The 23,400-nt window shown below is 39.7% G+C and overlaps 1 protein-coding gene across 2 annotated transcripts; it reads left to right on the top strand.

Moving 5' to 3' along the window:
- The first annotated feature begins 4,584 nt into the window (after window positions 1–4,584).
- Window positions 4,585–23,141, top strand: lpcat1 (lysophosphatidylcholine acyltransferase 1). Of its 2 annotated transcripts, XM_014998217.2 has the most exons (14): window positions 4,585–4,805; window positions 12,487–12,626; window positions 12,734–12,948; window positions 13,655–13,767; window positions 14,251–14,311; window positions 17,157–17,215; window positions 17,770–17,804; window positions 18,612–18,666; window positions 18,746–18,828; window positions 18,962–19,087; window positions 20,059–20,212; window positions 21,062–21,160; window positions 21,248–21,386; window positions 22,304–23,141. In XM_014998217.2, exons 1-14 carry the CDS (start codon window positions 4,719–4,721, stop codon window positions 22,429–22,431), a joined length of 1,494 nt encoding a protein of 497 aa, XP_014853703.2. In that variant the 5' UTR covers window positions 4,585–4,718; the 3' UTR covers window positions 22,432–23,141. The 2 variants fall into 2 exon arrangements, with proteins under 2 accessions (XP_014853703.2, XP_014853712.1); XM_014998226.2 differs by lacking the exon at window positions 4,585–4,805 and having other exon boundaries at window positions 12,499–12,644.
- The last annotated feature ends 259 nt before the right edge of the window (window positions 23,142–23,400 follow it).

The following is a 23,400-nucleotide window of genomic DNA, read 5'->3' as shown; positions in this document are numbered from 1 at the left end:
AGCGGCTCTTGAGGACAATGGACTGGACAGCAGGGTGCAACTGCACATTATTCAGGTGGATGCGAAAACATAAATCGGCGCCCCCCCCCCGCCCCTCCCCCAAAAAAAGGAAGGAATGTCAGCGTAGAAAACATACGCTCCCCCCCCACCCCCCGAGGCGAGGATACGTTAAAGGTGAAACTCGCGCTAGATTTACCTCATTATGTGCGTGAGGTGAAGGAGCGTAAGGCGCGCTAAAGTGTATGGGAAAACATAATCGGCACCCTCCAGACGGGGTTTTGGCGCCCCCTATGGTGCTGCGCCCCTATGCGTTGCATGCGCTGCATACCCACTTTTTGCGCCACTGGCTACACCCACTGTCAGTTGGTGTACACTGAATGGCATTGAACCTACCTCAGCCTACCAGCAGTCAGGTTGAGCTAACCCAGCTGGTTACAAGATGTTTGGTGACAAACAACGACAGTACACATGGCTCTGCTTGAATGAGCTACCAAAAGGTTACTATTTCCTGATGGAGGGACACAGAACAATAAATTAGTCGCATGAATAGCAGTAGCTGCCTTTTAGAGACCACATTATGAGGGAAATTACAACTCTTTGAATGAGTGAGAAAGCGTTAAAATTCCCTGTGGGATGCTAATTAACAGCCTTGCAAGTTGAGGATATGTTTTTTTGTTTTTTAACAGGCTGGTTTGACTCCACCTGTAAATACCGACTGATCCCAACTTTTGAAGTGGAGCCGATGACCCAGTCCGCTGAGGATTTCATTGTAGATAGCAGCCATCTGTGGCTTTGAGGCTCAAACAAAGTCTGTTTACATGGACAGTTGCTGTCTTGTAGAAAATAAAAGAGAGCTGAAATTAGTGGGCGGATCAAATGTGGAATAAACAAAGCATCAGATAAATGTACTTCAATGGGGGCCAATCACCTGGAAACATCTACACTGCACATCCTCAGCTTGTTAGTGAGGCAGACTTTCTGGTTGACTTGAAAAGACACTTTCCCACAACAGCAAACATGTTGCTTTAAAGAGGACGAGTGTGCGGCTGTTTATGCAGGTGTCATGTGATTCAGGCTTTTATACTCTACCTGTCTAATATTTCAGTGTTGCTTTTCACTTTTAATCATTTGAAAAGCGAGACAAGATACAAATTTGGGGTGAGGTACGTCTAGAGTGTACTCTCTCATGTTGAAGGGACAGTGTTACATAAAAGTTTTTTTGAGCTTTACGTCGTGTTATGATGTTATACCCTCAATAAAAAGATACTGGAGTGATGATGTGATGCTTTAATTCATGTTTGAATGAAAGCAAATCCTCGAGTCTCCCATGGCAACCATTTGGGTTAGTAAAATGAACTAGCAGCAGCAGCAATTAACACCTGGAGGAACTGCACATCTGCTTTGCTTATCATATGAGCTATTCTCAATCTGATGCTCTGACAAACATTTGTAAATGCTTGATAGAGAAACGTCAAGCATTTACTGAAGGTGGAGTTTCGGGAAGAGCTTCTTAAAGAGACAGAGGCCCAATATATCAAGGTCTCTTGCCTTGCACCAAAAGTATCCTGCAATTGAATCCCAACAAGGTCCTTACTGGCCCAAATCAATTAGATCAATTGATTTGTGAAGAAACAAAAGAGTACCATCTCTTAAGAACCCATCAGTACTCTACATCTTGACTTTGCAATAAGTGCTGCTCAAACATGCCAATGTTCTCCAAAGCCTTATGACCTAAGATTGTTTGGACATGTGTTGTCCACTGTCTTCTTCATCCAGAGACTTTGTCAGATTTTGTTCTAGATTCTGGCTTGGACGTTTCCAAAACTTCTGCGGTTGATTTAGATGTATGATTGTCCGGGCACTAGGAGATTCACTGACAGCTATTTGGAATTTATCCACCCTAACTAAAACCCCATTTGGAGATAAAAAGAAGCTTCCCCGGATCTTGATGGTGCTGTCACCATGTTTTACTTTGGGTCTGGTGTGTTCTGTTGGCGATGTGCGGTGTTGCTCCAATCCCAAATAGTTTTTTTGGAAAACAGTTTCCAAAAGAACTGTTGGGAAACAGTTCTAATTAGCTACATCGTTAGCTAATTAGAAAACGTGACGTCTAAGTTCAAGTTTGGCTTTATGAAATGTTACCACATTCTCCCACAAGATTTTGGGAGATTTCAGCCAGACCTTCACGTGACCTTTGGAAGAAAAGACTGTTGCCTTGTAACTTGAGTAACTGAGTCCAAATAGGGCGAATACTGGAAATTATTGTCACATGTAATACAACACCAGCTCTGGGAAATTCCTGCAGTTCATTCAGTTGTTGCTTCACGGCCTGTTTGTTGCCTCAATGACGTTTTTCTGTTTTATCTTAAAATCAGTTGTGGAGAAACCTCCACTTATTGTGATGGTCTTAATCCATATTTTTTTTCCAACTATGAATTGCTGTCTACACTGTTCACTGTACATAAAAATAGCTCTATAGGTTATGGCTAATAATAAACAAACTCCAGTGTATGTCAGAGGTGAAATTGCTAAATATGTCCCCAACAGATAAACTTTAAGTGTTACTCTTGGTTCCAATGGTTTCTGAAAGTAGATCTAGCAGTTTTCCACATCTTCTCCTGTGAAACCAAATCCCAGGCAGACACACTGTCTGTTTTAAACTCTAGGCTTCAAACTTTCCTGTTTGTCTCTGTAGGTGTGTTGCTGTAGCCTCAGACTGCCAGAGGACACGCTGACCACTTTTCCGCAGCTTGCTTCTTTCTCCTACTACTCTCCAGTAGCAGGAGAGTAGCAGGAGCAGTAAAAAGCTGAGTTACTACTGCCAACTAACTGTGTTTACTGTTTGTCATCCTATTGACTTTATGACAGGCTGGGAACTTATCTGCAGATGAACCAGTTCCTCTGTATATTTAATGTCTCTGTGTACATTTATTTTTTTCTTTTGGTTCTTTTTTTGTGAAGTTCTATGTTGTAAACATCTGTAGTGAATTGGCATTATATTACAACCTGCAGCCACTTTAATAACTCTTAGTAACTTTGTTCATTAAAACGTAATGAACAATTATAAACAAATTAAACTGAATTAATTGCATTTTTTTAAGCAGAAAAGTAATAATTGTTGATGAATCTCACTATACATATCATTTGTAACAATCCAATTAATTACATAATGAAGGATCATGAAACTCTTTGCAAAGATGAACTCGAATCTGCTTAAATATTAATTTCTATTGGTTGAAGATTATAGCTGATTCACATGTTTACTTTAATTATTAAGCCAGTTCTTGTTCCCTTGCACATGAATCTGCAGTCTGTTTCTTTCCTGCGCAAATCTTATCTCTTGTCTGGAGCTTGGAAACATGATGCATAATTCCCACGCTCAGCCTGCAAGGCAACAATAACAAAATCATATCAAAAAGCTTTTCACCCAAGGGAAAAACTGCAATCCTTCAAAATTCAACATGATCAACTCTGACAGCAAGCTAATACAGCGAGTTGAGACCCAATCCCACCATGAATGAGTATCTACGTCAGCTTAAGATACATTTGGACTTTTCCAAATGGAAACCGACTGAAACTGGTTGAAAGAGATAGAAAATGTAAGAAATAATAATTAAAGTGACTATAAAAAACACAATTAGCTCCAGCAGGATGACAGTAAACACAAAAGAGATAAAAACTAGTAAAGTTAATGTTATAATGTGGAAATAACTAAATGTAGGTGTGTGTGCCTTAACAGTGCATTTAATCATTTAGTGTGAGCAACAAAAAGAAAAAGAAAAAAAAAACACCTCTCAAGCACTTTCTGACATTATGCTACTTAAGAATGATTAATTATTAATCTACACAATCAGGATTTTAAAACTTTTCTTCCTAATGAGAAGATTAAGAGCAGAGCAGTAAGTGCATCTAGGTCATGTAATTTTAATAATGCCATCTACAAGTTGTTCACAGACTTTATTTTGATTATGGTCTTTTCTTGTTCTTTTCAAAGTAAAAGCAGACTGATATTTGCAGTCGTTTTAAAGTTATTGCAGCCTGTTGCTGCTTTTGATGCGCAAATATACACATCTCATGCATTTTTTAAAATAGTTTTACTCAGTTACACATTTTCATTTGAGTATACAATTTTTAATAGCGGTAAAGTATTTTTCCTTTGTTGTAAATTTTCCCTTATAGTCCGTCCAATTCCTGTTTACTGATTTTATATTTGTATCTTAGTTTTGAAAACAGATTCTTCTGTTTACTTATAACTTGCTGTTGGCACACCTAAATTTCCCCACTGTCATATTTATTACATTGCATTGCTATTAATATTATATTAAATTCTCTGTAGACGTTAGCCTAGTGTTGGTGTTTCTTTTGTATAAACATAAAAGCAAAACAAAAAAAACTTGCAACTCCTTACAGTACAACTGAAAATACAACTGATATTATATTCAGATTAATTGTTTTTCAACCGCCACTGATAGTGATTTTTTTCCAAGATCCTAAGACGCAAACCCGATGCTTTTATTTTGGAAGAAGTCAAACCGGAAGCGTGGGTAACGCCGCATAACTTGCTAGAGGCGGACTGAATCCTCCCTGCTCTCCGCTCAGACAGCATCAGTTTCGGCCACAGCAGGCGGGTTGAAGCTCTCCGCTGCGTTTCGAGACATTCAGGACCGAAGTTTCCTTTCAAATAGATATATATATTATATATACCAGACCGTACGACAATGAAGACTTCCAGCAGTCCGCTTGCGGGAACTGACAGAAATCCGTTCGTACACGAGCTGAAGTTTTCCATGACAGATAAAATAAAGGTGAGACTTTTTTTTTAAATGTCAACAAGTACTTTTGTCACTCTGCAGTCGGAATTACTCCAGTGTTGCATATTTTGTGTGTCAGTATGAGGTGATAGACACCTTGCGAGCAGTCACATTCCGCTGAAATAAAATGTAAAGAATGCTGAACAATATGGAGACTTAGAGGAAGCGGATCGCTGCATCCTTCTAGGAAATGTGTTTCCTCTGTAGTTTCTGTGACAGCTGGACTCGCTGGATGTAGCCAGCCAATAACAGTTTTAATGCAGAATTAAAATACGTTCATTACTGTACAATTATAAAACTTTTAGACTTTCTCAGCACTCTAATTTGTGCTAAAAGGCATTTAGTGTTAGAAACAATCAGTGGAAAAGATTCGATTTAAAAATAACTCAATTTTAGAGTCAGTTTTAAGGTACTTTCTACAAGATGCTTGAGAAAGTTCCAGAATGAACAGAAAGATGCAGTTTCAACTGGACCTGTTGTTGATCTTGGTCAAAAGTAATTCAGTTACCAACAAGATCCATTAAAACACACGCAAACTGGTATAAAGTAAAATTGAAATTGAATATTACATACTTGGTAGTCCAAATAATGCCAAAAATAGACTCCAATTAATTTAACAACAACAAAAACAACCCAAAAATGGCTGCATTGTTAGTTGTACCATTTTTGCAGTTTTCTCCAATGTTGATTCCAGTAAAGTGTCAGTAAGTATTAACGGTGCACAGGTTGCAGTTTTTTGGCCGATCACCAGTCATTTAAGAGCCCGACCTGCCAAATCCAGTTTTGGCAAATACAATTTTTTTTTGCCTGAAACTTTGTTTATATTTGTGGGACTTCAGTTTCAGTTAAATGCAGTCACAGCTATACAGCTGCGTAAAGAAAGACTGTAAATGGTTTTTTTTATCACTTTTTTCATTACCATAACAAATACCACAAAATACTCTAAGAGTTTAACCTCATGTCACCCATCCCTTTTATTCAGTGCATAAAAACATATAGCTCTATAAATGCGTCATACAGGAACGCCTACGTTGATGCACAGTTTTTAAGTTCAATAAAGTAAACAAGGTCTGCAGCTTCATGTGATGATAGAGATGAGCTTGTAATTCTAACGGATTTAAAGCTGCTACCACAATCAAGTTTCTCCTTTTTATGATTCGGTCCTTGGAATAAATTGGAAAAAAAAAAATCAAACCTTGAGTTGCTCCAAAACAGAGTCGATAGATCATCGTTAAAGAAAATCAGTGTGAACCAGGAAAGGCCTAATCGGTGAATCAAAGCTCACAAACTGTGCTTGAAAAAAACAATCTTACTTTGACAAGTCTAAGCATTACGGCCCGAGGGGGAAAAAAGGGAACAACCTTTTACTACTCTGCTGAATCATGGAGTTTTCTCATGATTGGTGATAAATCCAGATAATAAAATCTACCTGCTTTCCAATCTTTTGAGGCAAGTCTTTTTTCCTCAAGTCCCCAAAAGTCCTCAAGTTTTCCAAAAAGGTTGGAAGGGGGGTGGGGGGGACACTACAATTTGAGTCCGGAAAAGTGGAAAAATGCGTTACCGCTACCTGAATCCACTGTTAATCACCTGGTAGTTGTGCTGCTTCACTACTAGCTGCTTTTTTATGATCTGGTATCAGTAATTGGTCAGTCATAATCTAACTGCCAGAGTTTTATCTGAAACCTGTGGTTTCACTGGGACCCCAGCTACCACTCTGTTCCTGGATGAAGGTACAACCAGTTTAACATCAGTTTACTATATTTGCATTTGATTTTAACCGAGCACCTGCTGTGAATGTCCGCAGACTGACACTCTTAGCTTTATTAGGCTGACTTTAATTTGGAACTGTATCATGTCCTGAGGGATACATCTTCTGTCTTATTTGATTCTCTCTGTTAAATGTTTCACTACGATTTTCAAGAGAATAATGGAATGGCTGTTTAAATGTAAATGTAATTTTATTTATATAGCACATTTTCAGCAACAAAGCAATATAAAGTGCTTTACAGGAATTAAAAGGAAATACAAACAAAAATAACAAACCAAAGGAAAAAAGGAAAAAAAAGAGAAAAAGAATCTAATGTTGATCTAAAGTATGCAAACCAAGTGCTCCTGTTCATGGTTGCTAAGTTTAGGGAAGAATCTGAAGCTCGTTCCTCTAAATGTTGTTCCTGATAACATTTTAACGGCTGTATTTTATATTTCCTGATTTTTCTTCAAAGAAGTCCTCAAACGACAAAGATCGTCTTACTGGTTTCCCATGTTGCACATTTTGCAGTGTCGCTACGGTGTAGCGCAAGACGATACACGACATGCCTCTTCTGACTTTAGTATACTGCTTGACTATGCATGGTCTGCTGTAACACCTTTCCCATTTGGTAATGATAGTGAGCACTGTGATTGTGATGTAGCTCATTGTATCCTAGACATCTAACCGTTGGTTACCTCTGAACAACTTTCAGTGCTTGCATGTTGTCTTGTGTCTTGTCTTGTCATCCTGCTGGAAACCCAGTGTGCTCCCAAATCATCTAAGAGCTGTTGAGCCACGTTTCATGATTAACATTCTGGGTCGACAGCACGCCGATCCCCTGAACACACATCATCCGTGTGTGTTCAGTAAACGAGGAAGTGCATCAACTTCCATGCAAACACCTTTTCACAGTTCAGTTCCTTTTAAAGGGAGAAATAAAGTTCTGCTTCAAGCTTAGAGAAGTTTGCTTTCCCTCTGAGTGGAATGTGTAAATGTTCAGCAAGTTGGCAGTAATGCTGGCAAAACCAATCCTTTAAAAGTTGGCCGTTCTGCTGAGATGAGCAGAAATACCCTGCTGCAGGCCGTAGACACTTCCCCAAGACTTGCAGGATGCTTTTCCCGCCCCTTTCCTCCGTTGCCAGGAATGGGTCGTTTTTCCGTTCAGGCCTGGAGGAGATGATTGCTAACGGTTGTCAGCGAGCGGCAGATGACAGCAGCAGCAGCAGCAGCTCAGCCATCACGTGTCTGCTTCACACCTTCCGCCACCGGCTTTCTAAAGCTGTTTTTCCACTTGCCCACACGTGTGCAGTTGTATGTAAACACGCCTGCACGCCAAAAACAAACAAGATGGAGAGGATAAAAAGAAGAAACTAAACTTTTCCTCTTAAATCTGTTTTCATTTTTGAGGGATTACAGTACGAGTTCAGCCCTGTAGTTTGACCTTTTAAATGAAAGTGTTTTTAATTTTACCAGCTTCTTCCTTTTGACTGGAGAGACTCGACTTAAACCTGAAAGAGAGCAGGTGCAGGCAGATTAGGGTGATGGCAGGGAGGCCTTCCAACCTCAGAGACCTGGAGCCTATTATCAAAAATAATCAAAAATCCAAGAAAAAAAAAATCTAATTCAACATGGCATTTCATTTAAACAGAAAAAATGTCAATTATTTTTCTAAATTTAAACTCATTTCTTATGCCTGTCATATTTTATATCACAGACAAACTCTTTGGTTGAATAAAAATAATTTAAAATCTAAATTTTCCAGTTGTATTAATAACTTGGGGCTTAAACTGTATATTTCTCTATAAACAACAGTCAAAACTGTTTGGCCTACATACAAAAATAACACCGAGAATTATCCTGAACAACACCAAGGCAAAATGTGGTGGTGGCAGCATCATGCTATGGGGAAAAAGAGGGATGTAGGCATTTTTTTATTTCTAGAATGGCCTAGTTAAAGTCCAGGCCTAAATCAAAATGAGTCAAGGCGGGAACATTTATGTTTATAGATTCTCTTGATGTAATCTGAGCCAGCTTGAGTTATCTGATGAAGAAGAATGAGCTAAAAACAGGACTGAACCTGCCAGAAGTGACAGAAAAAATGAGAAAATCAACTTAAAATGTCGACCATATTAAAAGAGATTTGATATGATCGGGTCATTACATGTTCCAGATTGTTCTCAGCTCATCGTCCTGGGCTTTGTTCCTCCTTCCCTGTCCAGATTAGGGAAAACAGAAGGAGTTAAATTGTTTCCAGACCTTAAAACTTCCTCCACTTTTACACAAACCTCTGTTTGACTTGGAGAAAACTCACCCCTGTGCATGATGCTCATACTATGTTTCAATGCGGATACAGTGATATTTGGGGATGAAATGTCTGTTCAGTTTCATCGGAGAATAACATGTTCTACTCGGTTTTCGAGAGATGTTTTCATTTTTTTGGATGTCAAGTAAGGTTGCGAGACAGAAACCTATTTGTTAACACACGATTAATGTTGCGTGTCGATCACAAGAGGTCCTTTTTATTTTTTATAATATTACGCAAGAGAAAAATGGATTTAAAAAAAGCAGATAAATTACGTTATGGCCTACAAAGTCATGGGGAAGACTGCTGACTTGATAGTTAACCTACAGGCGGTCATTGTATTCTTCCTTTAGGAGCTTAAGGTGGTTGCCAAACAGTGGCGCAATTGCACATTATTCAGGTGGATGCGAAGACATAAATCGGCGCCCCCTCTCCCCCCGAAGGAAGGAACGTCAGCGTAGAAAACATATGCTCGCTCCCCCCCGCGAGGCGACTTGCGCTATATTTACCTGGTGAAGGAGCGTAAGGCGCGCTGAAGTGTATGGGAAAACATAATCGGCACCCTCCAGACGGGGTTTTGGCGCCCCCTCTGGTGCTGCGCCCCTATGCGTTGCATGTGCTGCATACCCACTTTTTGCGCCACTGTTGCCAAATAATCTGGCTGATTACAATATGCGAAATGTGAACATGTTAATGGAAAGTTGAGTGGAAGGAGAAAAGACATCAAGGTTGCAGAGTCTAAAGGAAGAGCGGAGAGGCAGAATCAAACCTTTAGTTCCAATGTAATGTTTCCTCTGTGATTTTGGGAGCCAAGCCATCTGCTGGTACCGGTGTGGTCCCAGAGTCTGAGCTCGCCGGTGTTTACAGGAACTTCTGGAGAACTTGATGCTTCCTTTATTCCCACTGGAAAATAAATATTGTCAAGCTAGAACGGAAAGAAAATGTTTCTCACAGCTGGGCCCTAACCCTAACGTTGCTGTTGGGATTCACAACATTAAACAGGAAAAGGCAGTTTTCCTTGAACTTGAAAGCTGACGTTCTGATTTTAATAGGCTGCTAAAAGTGCGTAAGTGTATTATTACTATTGCGAATTCCAAGTAAGCCTTTTGATATCTGTTCCCTATAAAATTCAGTTTCAGTCTGTTCTGCCCTGGCTCATTCTTTTACCACCTCCAGAGAAAATGTCAAGCGGATCACCCCAGACGGATTTGTCGAGCTCCAGCCATGACGCACAACTGCAGGGAGCAGGGAGGGGTGGAGAGTCGGGAAGAGTGTTTGAGCTTCATAAATCAACCCGGTGGTTTTTATTTATTAATACAGCCCCGAAGCCCGCACCTGGGTCCTCCACATCCAGACATGCATCACGAAGGATGGAAAGATGGCAGAGGAAGGAAGAGGAGCTTAGATACAACTCCCAGGGGCGGTGACAACAAGCACGTCATTCCAAAGTAGGAGGAGAGCAGAGTAATGGATGAACATGTGGTGGAGCAGATGGAGACGGAGAGTGAGGGATTGATGGGCTGATGGTTGAGGAGAGGAAGACTCTGGGGACCTGAGATCCTTTAAGGTGTAAAGAGGGGAAGAGAGCAATCAGAGTGGGAGATGAGAAGATTGAACTGAGGGAGGGCAATAAGCTGGAGGAAGCCAGAGATGTCACACAGTCTGAATTTACTCAGCAAGCTGGGGCTCTGTAAGTCTGTTAGTTTATCCACGGCACCGTGTCTGTTTCATCACACCGAAAGAGGCAAGGAATGACAGCTTAGTCACCGGGTTTCTTCTACGGCTGCTGCTTACGTTACGTTAGAAAAGGCAACACTGTGGGGAAAAAAATCACTGCCAGAGGGCCTGCCTTTTGGAAAAAAAAAACTCTTTGTTGCCGTGATGTCGTGATAAGGTCAATGGAACAAGGGATTCATCTTTTTACTTATTCAAGCAGTGGGAGTGTCACTTCTACCTGATCTTTTTCTGTGTCCCTTGAGGACCACAGAGTACATCATGTGCTAGAAAAACATACATCTATGATACTTTCATGTCCTTTGCAACCATAACGTTTGCAGAGCTGAACTCTCTCTGGTCAGTGATCTCTCTGTGGCAAGACAAGCTCCTCCAACTTGATCACCCTTCCTTTGGGGATTGCACAAGGGATGTGTTTTAGTTCCTGATCATTGCTCGTTTCACTATGCAAAGTCTTCATGGAACATGCAGGCATTAACTCAAAACAGGTGGTTTGCAAACTCTGTGGCTTAATTTAAATTTGTTTAAAATTGGGGAACGCTTTAAATCAAAGGGAAAATCAACATGTGCCTTTGGACAGTTGAAAGAGATGTTTACGGTATTTCACAGTCCAGTCCTAGACAATGCTTTCAGGAGCTGGGGGAAGGAGCTTCATGAAATTGCATTCGCTCAAGAGCTTGGTACTTGACTTTCTTTTGCAAAGCCTTTAATTTTAGCTCAAAACAGGTACAGCAAAGAGTTCATCTGTCCATTGTCTACAACTTATACAAGATGGGGTTTAGGGCAGTGTTTCTCTACTCCGGTCCTCATTGACCTTTACCCTACATGTTTTAGGTGTATCCCTTCTGACACACACACCTGACTTGAATAAGTCGGTGATTAACAAGTTTCTGCAGCACTTGATAGCGTACAGAGGGGGTCATGCAATCATTTGAATCAAGTCTTCTGGAACAAAGACAAATCTAAAATACTCAGGGCAGTGGTCTCTAAGGACTGGAGTTAAACACTGGTCCAGGGGACAGCAGGACCAAGATGGACACCCAGACACCCCTATTCCTGGCAAAACTGTCCAAATTAGTATGAGTGATCCCAAGAAGTAAGTTTAGACCTACGATTAATATTAATAGTCCATCAGGCCTTATTGTTCTCATCAGAGTATCAATAGAGAACAACTTACAATACTTTTCAGTGTGCAGTGACTTCCAGTAAACATCCTGGAAAAGAGTCAGGCTGAGCAGATTGATGACATTTCTGAGTTACTTGCACGTTATCCGCACCAACAAGATTTAATGAGACTGTTATGACCTAGTCGTAGGGTTAAGCTGAAGTTGTGATATACTTGAAAATGTGCATGCTCAAAACGTATGGTGTTAGAAGGGGAATGTTGATGGATGAGTGTTTGCTCCTTCCTGTAGGCTCAGACGGAATGTGAGTTTCCTCCTCCTTCCCCTCCAGGATATACAGCCACATTTCTCTGCTGTATATGAATGTGTGATGCACATTTCAATAATTTAGTTTGAACTACTTACAGTCATTTGCAAAGGTCCTCATACCAAAAAACACAAGAAAGTTACACATAGTTTGTTAATGACCAAAAGACCTACAAGGTCACTGAAATAACTTGACATGAACAAATGGAATAATTCACTGGAAATTAACTAATGTAAATCTGACACTGAAATGTGACACAACTGAATAAAAAAAAATAACTAATGAAACAAGCTTGGGACAAAAAATGAAGTGAACGTTTGAGGTCGTTTTATGACAGGAATGTGAAAAGCTCATCAGGTGTGAACATTGTTGCAAGGCACTGGGTTCACACTGAGTAGCGGCACTGCGGTAATTTGTTGATTATTTGTATTTTTGTGTCTTTTCTCTCTCGTCTCCAGATCGGACTCATGTCGGTTACAGTTTTTCCAGTCCGGCTGCTGTTGGTCTCTTTCTTCATGCTGCTGGCGTGGCCTTTCGCCTTCACGGCTTCGCTGGGACGTTCCGAGCTTGTCCCCGATCCACAGTCGTGGTGGAGGAGGTGTGTTGGGGCGAGATGGTACAGTAAGAGACATTTATCAAAGGCGGGTTGTAATGTCTTTAGGTCTGACAAAAAGAAATTAATGCATAAAACGTTTGCTTTGTCAGAATAATAGATCTTTGTCTTCGGGTCATTATGCGAGCCATGTGGTTCTGTGGTGGTTTCCATTGGATCAAAGTGAAAGGGGAGCGAGCGCCGCCTTCTGAAGTTCCCATCCTCACCGTAGCCCCGCATTCCTCCTATTTCGACGCGATCCCAGTCACCATGACCATGTGCTCCATTGTCGCCAAGCTGGAGAGCCAGAGCGTCCCAGTCTGGGGCAGTGAGTCATTGACGTTTCCATGCTTACAATAGGAAAAATGCAAAAAGGGAAGAAGAGTGCAGTGTTTGTATGGAAATCTTCTAGATTTAAAGAGTTTAGCCTCTCAACACATCTACACGTCTAATGATTATTTTAGTAATCAATTAGTCTGCCAATTAATTGATTAATTGGATATAAAGTTGGCACAAAAAAGCTTAAAACCTCAATCTTTTTTTATTAGATATTAGAAATATATTAAGAGGCAAATAAACAAATGATTAAATTCCCTTTTTAAAACATAAACACTTCATTGCCCAAATGTGTTACTGAAAACACATCCAAGTGTTTTCAGTAACTTGGATGGTGAAAATGATTTTTATCTATTATTTGTAGGAGTCAATAATGAAGTAACTCCCCTAAAAAGTGCTGCAGTTTTGAGGAACATAAACTTTCTCAGTTAGCATTAAAGCTCTTTACCAAAGTTTTTTTTAAAATAATAAATACAACACAGCTACTTTGATTATATAATTTTTTAAAGTTATTAGTTGCTTTTGTAAAATTAGAAGTAGTTATATGTATGTTGACAGACTTTTGGTGCTTGCAGTATTTTTTGTTTTGCTGCATTTTCTTAAATTTCTAATCACATATTTTCCTTCTTAATAATTTAGATTTTTTTCTCTCTCATATTGGCTTCTAAAATGCATCTCTTCATCATGGCTTCCTCCAGCTCTGATCAGCTACATCAGGCCTGTGTTGGTATTCCGGTCGGATCAGCACTCCAGGAGAAAAACTGTTGAGGAGATCAAACGAAGAGCCCAGTCTGGAGGAAAGTGGCCCCAGGTGTTGTGTTCACACACACCGATTCACACACATACTCACACACACATGTTTGTGTTGCTATCTTTGTGGGGACTTTCCATTGACTTCCATTCATTTCTACAGCCTAAACCTTACCTTTACCCTTTTCCTAACCCTACCCATCACATACCAAACCCTAACCCTAACCAAAACTCAATTCATACCTTAGCCCTAAATCTGACTCTTGACCCAAAAACAGAGTTTCCCCTCGTGGGGACCAGGCTCCGGTCCCCACGAGGAGCAATTGGTCCCCACAACATAGTATATGTCAGGAAAATCGTCCCCACAAGATATTACAAACAAACGCACACACACACACACACACACACACACACACACACACACACACACACACACACACACACACACACAAGTCTAACCTCAAACGCATTCAAAGAAACTAAAGCATTTTTTTGCCGTGTTTTTACGTGTTATACTATATTAATGTTAAACTCCTTGTTCTAGATCATGATATTCCCTGAGGGGACGTGCACCAACAGGTCGGGTCTCATCTTATTCAAGGCTGGTATGTTTTCAGTCCCCTTCCTGCTACAACATGACCAGAACATTACAGGAAGTTATTTTTGACCCTCATTCTTAAATTCTAGAAGGAAATGAAAACAGTGCATTCGCATCAGTCCCTCCAGGATTTTGTAATTGTTTTTGTGATTTTTTATTTTATTTTATTTTATTTTTTTCAATTAAAATCATGGATTTTGTGGTGCTATTTTATAAATAGTTGTAAGGAATTTTACTGTATTTTTTCCTCAAGCAGACAGATCAGACACAAACATTTTTATTCTTTAAAGAACTTAGTTGGATTTTTGTTACTCGCCATAACGATCACAGACTCAAACTTGACATCAAGTTTGCTTAAGGCAGCAATGCAGGAGTAAGACATACTGCCACCTGCAGGTGGGAGTTAGCAGTTACTTAAACCCAATGTTTTTCACCATTTTTGCAGAAAATTTGCAATATGCAGGGATCTTTTGATTTTGTGTGAATGTCCATGATCGCAGAATTGCAAAAAAACTGGAGGTACTGTCACATACACTGTATAAAAAGGACAAACTTTTAAATCGGACAAATTTTGATTAATTTCTCAAATAGTATGAAACTCTATATTTTAATTGACATTCAACACTGGAGCTGAAAGACATTTTAACTATCCAAAATAACCTAAGCAACAGAAACAACAAATAAAATGAATTATGAAGTCCTTAAAAAAAGAAAACAAAGGGAAGTTTCGTTGAGGCTAAAGCACCAAACTGAAGACTTTTGTTGTCCAGTTTTTGGTAGAAACAGAAAAGAGAAGAATAATAAATCATGCTGATAGAAATTAAGCTTGCTTTAATTTATTATGGAATTTATTGGTTTTAGCGACAGGCCTATTCATCACACTGAGACATGTCTATTAAAAACTAGGATCTTTGTCCCTCAGTACAACTGAAATCTGACTTTTCTACGTTGCTTTTGGAGTAACGGCCTCTTCCTGGCTGAGCGGCCTTTCAGCCCATTTCAGTACAAGACTGATTTCACTTGGGATAAACATTTACTCTTATCCATCGGAGTAAAACAGAAACTATTCATCTCTGTTGTCACATTAGAAGTAGGTTTTGTTTTTTATCCAGAGCAGCAGGTGAAGCCTTTACTGCGCAAACCAAAGCAGCACCGTTTCATTTGACGTTCCGGCTGATTTCCAATAATGGGTGTGTCCGCATTACAACAGACTCCCTCAGCCTGGGTTTTTAATTTAGTTTGTTTGGACTTTTATATGATTATTTGTGAATGGATTCTGACTCTTTTGCGACCAGCTCCCAGCGTTTATGTCAGAACAAATTAAACCCAGCAGGCGGGGACGTTTGGCGCCCTGCTGCTTCGTGCATAAAAGTCCGACCCTTTGCTTTCTTTTATCAGACTTGTTTTTCCGCTAACGTCCGTGTGTATGTGCGGACGCATGAGGGGGGTTATGTGGTCAGCTATTGTCTGATGCCAGCTCCTTCTAATCCCCTTTTTTCCAGTCTGTTATTCAGTCTTTCCCAGTAAGCCCTGTGGGTTGGTGCATCTCTGGTTGTGTTTGCGTATATGTGGGTTAAAGCCAACTTGATCTTTGTGCTGTGTGCTTCCAGTCCTCTCTGGACATGTCTCCTCCTGCTTTGTCTCTCGGTACAGCACACCACCTATATGTGGAGTTTGTGTAGATGTGCTTTTGCTTTCTGTGTCCTTTCCTAAATTCAAGAAGTTTTTCTTTCAATTGTTATTTCTTCCTACTTTAACTATGAAAACCACTTCGTACCCATGGTGTACCGGTTTAGTTTTAATAGTACCATGTCGATAAATGGACATGTAGTACTTAAATCTGACATGTAATTTAATTCAACTGTATCGTATTAAAAACATATTACATTCTGTTACAGTTTTTTTTTTCATTCTGACCCACATTTGAGGAGCTGGTTTGGACTCTCTGGTCCAGAACTTAGCTGGTCCAGATCTTACGTAAAGAACAGGAACTACTTTGTGTTAATAGGCGATTTCTCAAGGTTTGATCCTGCAATAATACAATTTGTTATTAGCTGTAATGTGATATAGAAATAAACTTGACTTGACTAGAAGAACACAGATTTGTTTAACAAAATGTTCAACATTACCCATAATTCTATTTACAAGCTAAATACACAAAATAAGAAAATTTGTCACCTCATAAAGGTCAAAGATGGGAAACCATCATGGATATGTAGGGATGACTGACTGGGACTACAAGGAGAGAATCGTCATTCAATGATTAGCTGCCCACTGATTTAGCTTAATATTCAATTTTTAGCATTTTGTAGCAGCGTAGTGCTGTTTAAACAGTTTGTTGAATCTCCAATCAGCTGCTCTACCAGGAACTATGCAAAATATTTGCTTTGTTTATGCTTAATCTCTCAACTGAATGCAGTTCATGACTGCTGCTTAAATCATATTTAGTCAGATCTACCTGAAAATAAAGCAAAAGGCTTGAATAAATGTAACAAATTCTTATGCTTTTTGCTTCGACCTCAGTAATGATGAACAGAGATGAGAAAACCGTAGCCGTCTTGTTACGTGAGATTTAGGTGATAAATGAACGTTACTGTATATCTTTTATTAAAGACCTGCAGATAAATTATACATGTAGCCTTTTTGACTGTTTATTTTCACATAATAAAGCCTTCAAAAGGCAGACAGAAGCTTGGAAAGGTCTTTCCTGAAGCCATTAATACTGCATGTGGCTGTTCAGCTCGTCTGTCATCATCAGGATACATTAAAGTCCCAACAGGGAAGCCGTCTGCCAGTAGGTTCATGTTTTTTTGTTCTTACTCTTAATTTTCTCTCATTTTTGTGTTTAAAAGGTGCTTTCATCCCAGGACTCCCAGTGCAGCCAGTGGTGCTGCGATACCCAAACAAACTGGTGAGCGTCTCCTTTCATCCTTCCACATGTCTACCTTCAGACCCGCGACCCGGTCCGACCGTGACCTCAGGCTCCGTGCACTCCGAGCCGCCTCTGATGTAATGGCTGCCGTTTGTCGTGTCAGAGTGCGTTTCCCCTCGTGTGTCGACTGACTTCGTGTTCCAGCGGGGTGATATTTCACCCGTTTGCTCATCGCCCCGCGCGCTCACAGGCGTGCGCAGACAGGTGTCATATCTCCTCCCCTGCCATCGCCTCCAGCGCTTCTCCTCACGCGCTCATAAATGATGCAGCTGGTATTACCAAGGTTTGCATGTCCACTTCCCTCGAAAGTCTTTGTTTCAAACTTCTCTGTTTAGTCACCGTCCTGACTTTCGAGGCAGCTGCCAGCCCTGTTTGTTTATTTGCCTTGCTAATTCCAGCTACCGTTTGCTGGTAGCATGCTAAATATAGCAATAGCAGGAATATATTTTTCATACATTTTGAATAAAGTGATCCAAAATATTTAGAAAGGATCCTGTTGCATGTGTTGTAACATATTTCTTCCATGTCTGCAGGACACGTTTTCGTGGACGTGGCGCGGCCCTGGAGCGTGAGTTTCTATCTGTGCATAATTGGTTACGGCGCAAAAGTTTTCACACCTCCTGAACCTTTTCCCATCAGAACCACAACCTGTAACTCCTTTTACTTCGATTTTATGTACCACACCAACACCATTTGAGGTGGAAGTAAAGTTACACATCGTTTAAAACCTGAACGTGTTTTTTTATTCACCCAGTCTAAATCTTTTGGCGTTGGTCGACCAGCTTTAAAAATATAACAATCTTTTGATATAGTGCTGAGGTTATTTGTAGAGCATCGGTGAAGATTGGTTTTCAAGTAATCTGAAAGGACCTCAGTTGGATTTAGGTCTGGACTTTGACTTGGCCGTCCCAACATATGAAGTGTTTTGATGTAAACCATTCTATTGTTGTCTGCCGTGTTTATTCATCTTCATGATGCTGTTTGTTCACAAGTGTTTAACAAATCTCTGAAGCCTCCAAAGAACAGCTGAATTTATATTAAATAGCACATTGTTGGACTATTAGCAGTAAATTTCATTCGAATTCAAGAGATTTCATATCATCGTTCGCCACAGTTGTCAGATTTTTATATGTAAAAAAACCCCATAACTTTACCACATTTCATCATTAATGCTCTACTTTGTGACAGTCACATCAATTCCTAAGACGTCATTTAAGTTTGTGGTCATAATGTGACAAAACACGAGAAAGGAAAGGGTGTGAATACTTTTGATGGGCTGTATTTGTGATTAGAGACACCAGAAATCTGTTCCTATCAAAGTGAACACAAACACTACAGAACGTCAGCTATTTAGTTCTGTTTTCTTCTTCTTCAGGTTTAAGCTTTTGTGGCTCACTCTGTGTCAGCCTCACAACTCTATAGAGATCGAGGTGAGCGCTTAAAAAGTGACAATGTTTTTGGTGTGCTGCGATTACACTGCGGCTCACCTCCTCTCACCGTTTTCTGCAGTATTTACCCATCTACCGCCCGTCAGCGAAGGAGAGGGAAGACCCTGCTCTGTTTGCCAGCAACGTCAGGAAGCTCATGGCCGAGTGAGTTCACGTGCAGCCGTGTTCGCACAAACACCGAGGAGCAGATCATCTGCTTATGTTTGGGTCAAGTTTAAAACGCGCTGTCCTTTTTGTCCATCTCATGTATGGTCAAATGTGTGCTCCGTCCTGGAAGGGCGCTGGAGGTTCCCCTCACAGACCTGTCCTTCGACGACCGGGACATCATCCTGTCACACGGCCCGCTGAGAATACACGACTGCACCAGCCTGCTGCACTTCAACCAGCTGCTGGGCCAACTGGGGTGAGTGAGGGGAGAGGATCACAGTGTAGAAACACTGACCCCTGCTGGGGGAAGGAGAGAAACACACTCTCACAGGGCCATTACTGGAACTTTGATTTTGCAAGCTAAATCTGCAGGTGTTTCCACTGATCTAAGATGTTTGTACTGGGATGTAGTTGAGGTGAAGTCAGAAATTGAAGCGTTCCATACACTTCTTGCTACTGGGTGTAGCTTAAACTGAATCAATGTGTTTATATGTGTATCAAACCCAGATCCTGTTTTTCCCTTTATTAACAAAAATATTGTTATTATTAATGTCCAGGATACGATTAACTCACTTTGAGTTGTAGGAGTAATAATTCCCAGTGTATTTTGCTTTGTAAAATTCATTTGTGTAATTAGAGCTGCAACTAATTATTATAATCGTTAATAATCAACAATCAGACAAGAAAATGGACACATTCTGCAGATTTTTCTTTGAATTACTTAAACTTATTTTTAAAATAAGAAACATTTTATTGCCTAAAATGCAATAACATACTGTTCTTTTAGTGAACACAGCTACAAAAACAGACTTCTAACATCAACATGTGAAGAGTTCAGCCCTTTCTGCTTCATTTACCATCAACACAGAAATGTGCTGATCGGTTGACTGTTTTTTGTCGATCAAACAGTTAATCATTGGATAGCAAAAAGTGCTTAATAATAGATTTTCTATAACAGAATTTGAACTGGATGAAGTCACCAGGTGTTTTTTTTATTATTATTACCTTAAATGCAATATGTAAATATGTCTGCATGGTTTTGGCTGAATTACTCCTCTGGGTGTGTTTTGTTTTTATGATTGTTTACTCCAGGTAATGATTAATCCATTAGTTTATTATTTCAAATAATCCACTCGTCACGACTTCCACTAACGGCTTAACCAAATGTCTGAAACAGAAATAAAAACATGTGTCAGAGCTTTTCCCCTCTTGTTCTCATCATGACAGGTTAAAGTCGGGGAGCAGAGGCGACCGGCTGGAGGAGGAGGCCAGGAGGGCCGCCAAGCTGCAGGGGGACAGACTGGGACTGGAGGACTTTGCCCAGTTTCTCAGCCTTCCAGTTACAGACACGCTCAGACAAATCCACAGCCTCTTCCATCAGGTCAGTGAGGAAGGATGGAGGCAACACCTTCCAAAATTAAACTACTTCAAATATCAGTGAGTGTCCAGAATATCCAGAGGTTTTTGTAACTCAAGAGAATCACAAATAAGCCAGAGGCAAAAAAAAAAAGAATAGAAATGTTCTTCTTCATTCCAAGAGAGAATAAAAACTAAAGCTAAGGAAATAAACATTGAAATTGAGAAAACATTTCCGTTAACTGAAATAAATAAAAACAGTAATAGAAGGGGAAAAATTACAAATAAAACTAAAACATACTGAAATTAAAGATATATAATAGTAGTATCCTTTGTTTTCGTATTGATGAATCTATTTATTAAACTGTCAAATTGATGTGACGTTAACAAAATGGAGGGAAACTCCAGGCAGTTGGTTGTTCAACAATAATTGAATACATTTTTTGAAATTGGTACCTTCTGCTCAGTGTTCATTACCCAATGGATGCACACATCATCACCATACGATACTTTGACCTTTCTGAATTCTGCACCTAAAAATTAACCAAAGTATGAAAAATCTACAACTGCTGTTATAACTAAACAATATTTAATAGAAAATAATAAAAAATGGCAAAAACTAATTACAACTAACTGAATTAGACAAAAAGTCACAACAAAACAAAAATGAAAAAGCCCAAACTATTATAACCTTGGCAAACATACAGTTTCCACATCATCATAACTGAGTATTAATGTGTTGAATTTTGAGGAAAGAGCAAAATTTAGAATAAGGCTGTAACATAGAATGTGGAAAAAGTGAAGCGCTGTGAATACTTTCCAGATGTTCTGCACTTCCTGTTTCATGTTGAACTAAATTCGTCTTTTATATCAGGATGGAGACGGAAAGATAGACGTCAGACACTATGTCACCGCTCTGTCTACTGTACAGCGACCTCATAAACCCCTGGACACATTAAAGCTGGCCTTCCAGGTGAGAACAGCAGCCTGAGTGGTGCTGCTGGTGTTTGTGTGGGTCATTTGGGTCACTGTGCTCAACTGACCCGTCGCTGTGTTGTAGCTGTATGAGGAGGACAGCGGGGGAGTCACAGGAGAAGACCTGGCCGTCGTCTTAGAAATAATGTTGGGAGTAAAGGAAGTGGAGCTCGCTCCTCTGCTCCTTGAACTTGAAGCTCAACACACAGCGAAGATCACTTATGGTAAGACTTTGTCATTTTCTGCCTTACAAATGATTTACTTCACCGTTTTACTGGGATTTTATGTAATAAAAGCCTCATTGTGACTCTGGAGAGATTCACAATGAAAACTTTCGACTGAATATGCTAATATGTAGCATTTTCAGCTATACTGCAGAAATGAAACCATGTGAGACGGTTTCTGTCAACGTGTCTCAAAGTCTTCATCTGAGCTGCTGCAGTAACTTAATATTTTCTTGTCTTTATTGAAGATAAATGCCATCTGCTAAGGATTTTATACTGACCACATACTTTTTCCACAAAGCTTTAGAGCTGTTTTTCACATCGTTAGCTGTGTTTCCTTTACAAATGTGCGGAGCATTTTGTTGGCATTGCACTGATGTCAAAAAACATTAGTGCAATGTGGCGTTTCCACTAAGTAAGAAACACAATTTAAAATCACACGTGAATAAGTTTGTTCACGTGATAAGTCGATCAAAAAACATACCTTGCCATCATTCATTACCACTTCCTGTCATCTTCATCTGTTCCCGCCTGCAGTAACATCCAGTTGCTGATCTCACAACTTGTGTGATCTGACAATTGTTTCAGTTGCAGTTTTTGTGAAATACCCTAATTTCGATGCAAAAACCACTTCTTCCTAGTGTAAAAGCTTTATTGAAAAAAAGTGTCTTCCTCCACCACCAATTTGACTCCTTTCCATTAAGCTAATTTATTTTTGTAATTCCAACTTATGCAGCTACTGTTTCTATCATGCTATAAATCTTGTTCGTCTTTAAAACAATCCAGAACATTTCAGATCCACAGGTGTGAAACAGATTCTAATCTGTTGATGTGAAAGGATCTTTGTTTATTAATCACATGCTGTAGCTTACTTCCTAAACCTCTTGAACCTGTTTTTGTCTCTTCCTGTTCCCTAGATGAGCTTCAGTGTCTCATAAGGAAACGTCCACATTTCTCCGTGGATTGCCTCAGTTTTAAGGATCATCCTCGTCGCGGCTGCATCGGTCGACTCAACTACTGCAATGGACACAACAAAGACGACTAAACAGACTCCGTGTTCTTGTGCCTGGTTTGATGGTTCTATCGAGACGTTGTGAATCGCCTGCCACTTCTGTGCCTTAAAGTGCAGGGAAAGAAAGAGAAAGTCTTCATTCAGTTTTCTCCCTTTTCTTTTAGAGTACACTTTAGTATAAAGAAGCATTTTTTAAAAAGTATATATAAAAGATTAACGATTTCTTATACCAATATTCAAAAATGTAAGAAGTCAGTTTTATAGTTTTCTTTAAGTAGAAAGCTCTCAGGTACAGCAGACACCAGCTCACTTATCTTTACTTATGAATGACAGAAAGAAAACAAAAACAGTTAAAAAGCCATGTTACTGTTGCTTTCCTGTAGCATCAACTGCTCTATGCAAGGAGCAAAACTGGTGTGGTGGTTTTATTAAACGCTTAAGGAGAGTCGTGCTCCTAGAACCAGTTTAAAACAAACAGAAAAACTGTGAGAAAGTGAAAATGATCAACTTTCTAAAGGGCTGAAAAAAACGATACTGTTGAAAGAATATCTCAGCTCTGTGGCCTTTTTCCACAAAGCAATTTTGTTAGTTGGGGAAAAAGTTCCATTTTTTCCAGAAGAGTCTTGATGAAAAGACATTTTCTACCCTGTGGCTGCACCGACACGTTTCTCTGTTTCTGAACAGGAATCATTAACAACCATCAGAGCTTTTATTATTGTACAATTAAAATTATTTCACTTGTAGCATTGACAGTTTCTGTTTATGTCCACCAGGCGGCGCTTTGCTTTTCCTCAATCAAAATATGTGACTTCTCTGAAACCGAAAGGCAGAATTTAAACTTAGACCCATAATGTCTCCATCATTTCTTTGCTATTTTCTTTCTTACATTCTTTGTCCTTTTTCCTTCCTTTCTCTGTTTTTCTCTTCTCTCTCAATTTTTCCTTCCTTTCCTCGTACCTTTGAACAAATTAAGTTACTTTGTTCATTTCTCATTCCTACCAT

Source organism: Poecilia mexicana, unplaced genomic scaffold (genome assembly GCF_051168715.1).
Source record: "Poecilia mexicana isolate PSO_F unplaced genomic scaffold, ASM5116871v1 scaffold_11, whole genome shotgun sequence".
Lineage (NCBI taxonomy): Eukaryota > Metazoa > Chordata > Actinopteri > Cyprinodontiformes > Poeciliidae > Poecilia > Poecilia mexicana.
The sequence above is the reverse complement of the archived record's forward strand: the minus strand, read 5'-3'. Positions and strand labels throughout refer to the sequence as shown.

Coding starts and splice junctions, on each gene's coding strand:
- lpcat1 (XM_014998217.2), top strand. CDS start 4,719: ATGAAGACTTCCAGCAGTCCGCTTGCGGGAACTGACAGAAATCCGTTC. Junction 17,805..18,611: donor ACGTGGCGCGGCCCTGGAGC/GTGAGTTTCTAT, acceptor CTTCTTCTTCAG/GTTTAAGCTTTTGTGGCTCA. Junction 21,387..22,303: donor CACAGCGAAGATCACTTATG/GTAAGACTTTGT, acceptor CCTGTTCCCTAG/ATGAGCTTCAGTGTCTCATA.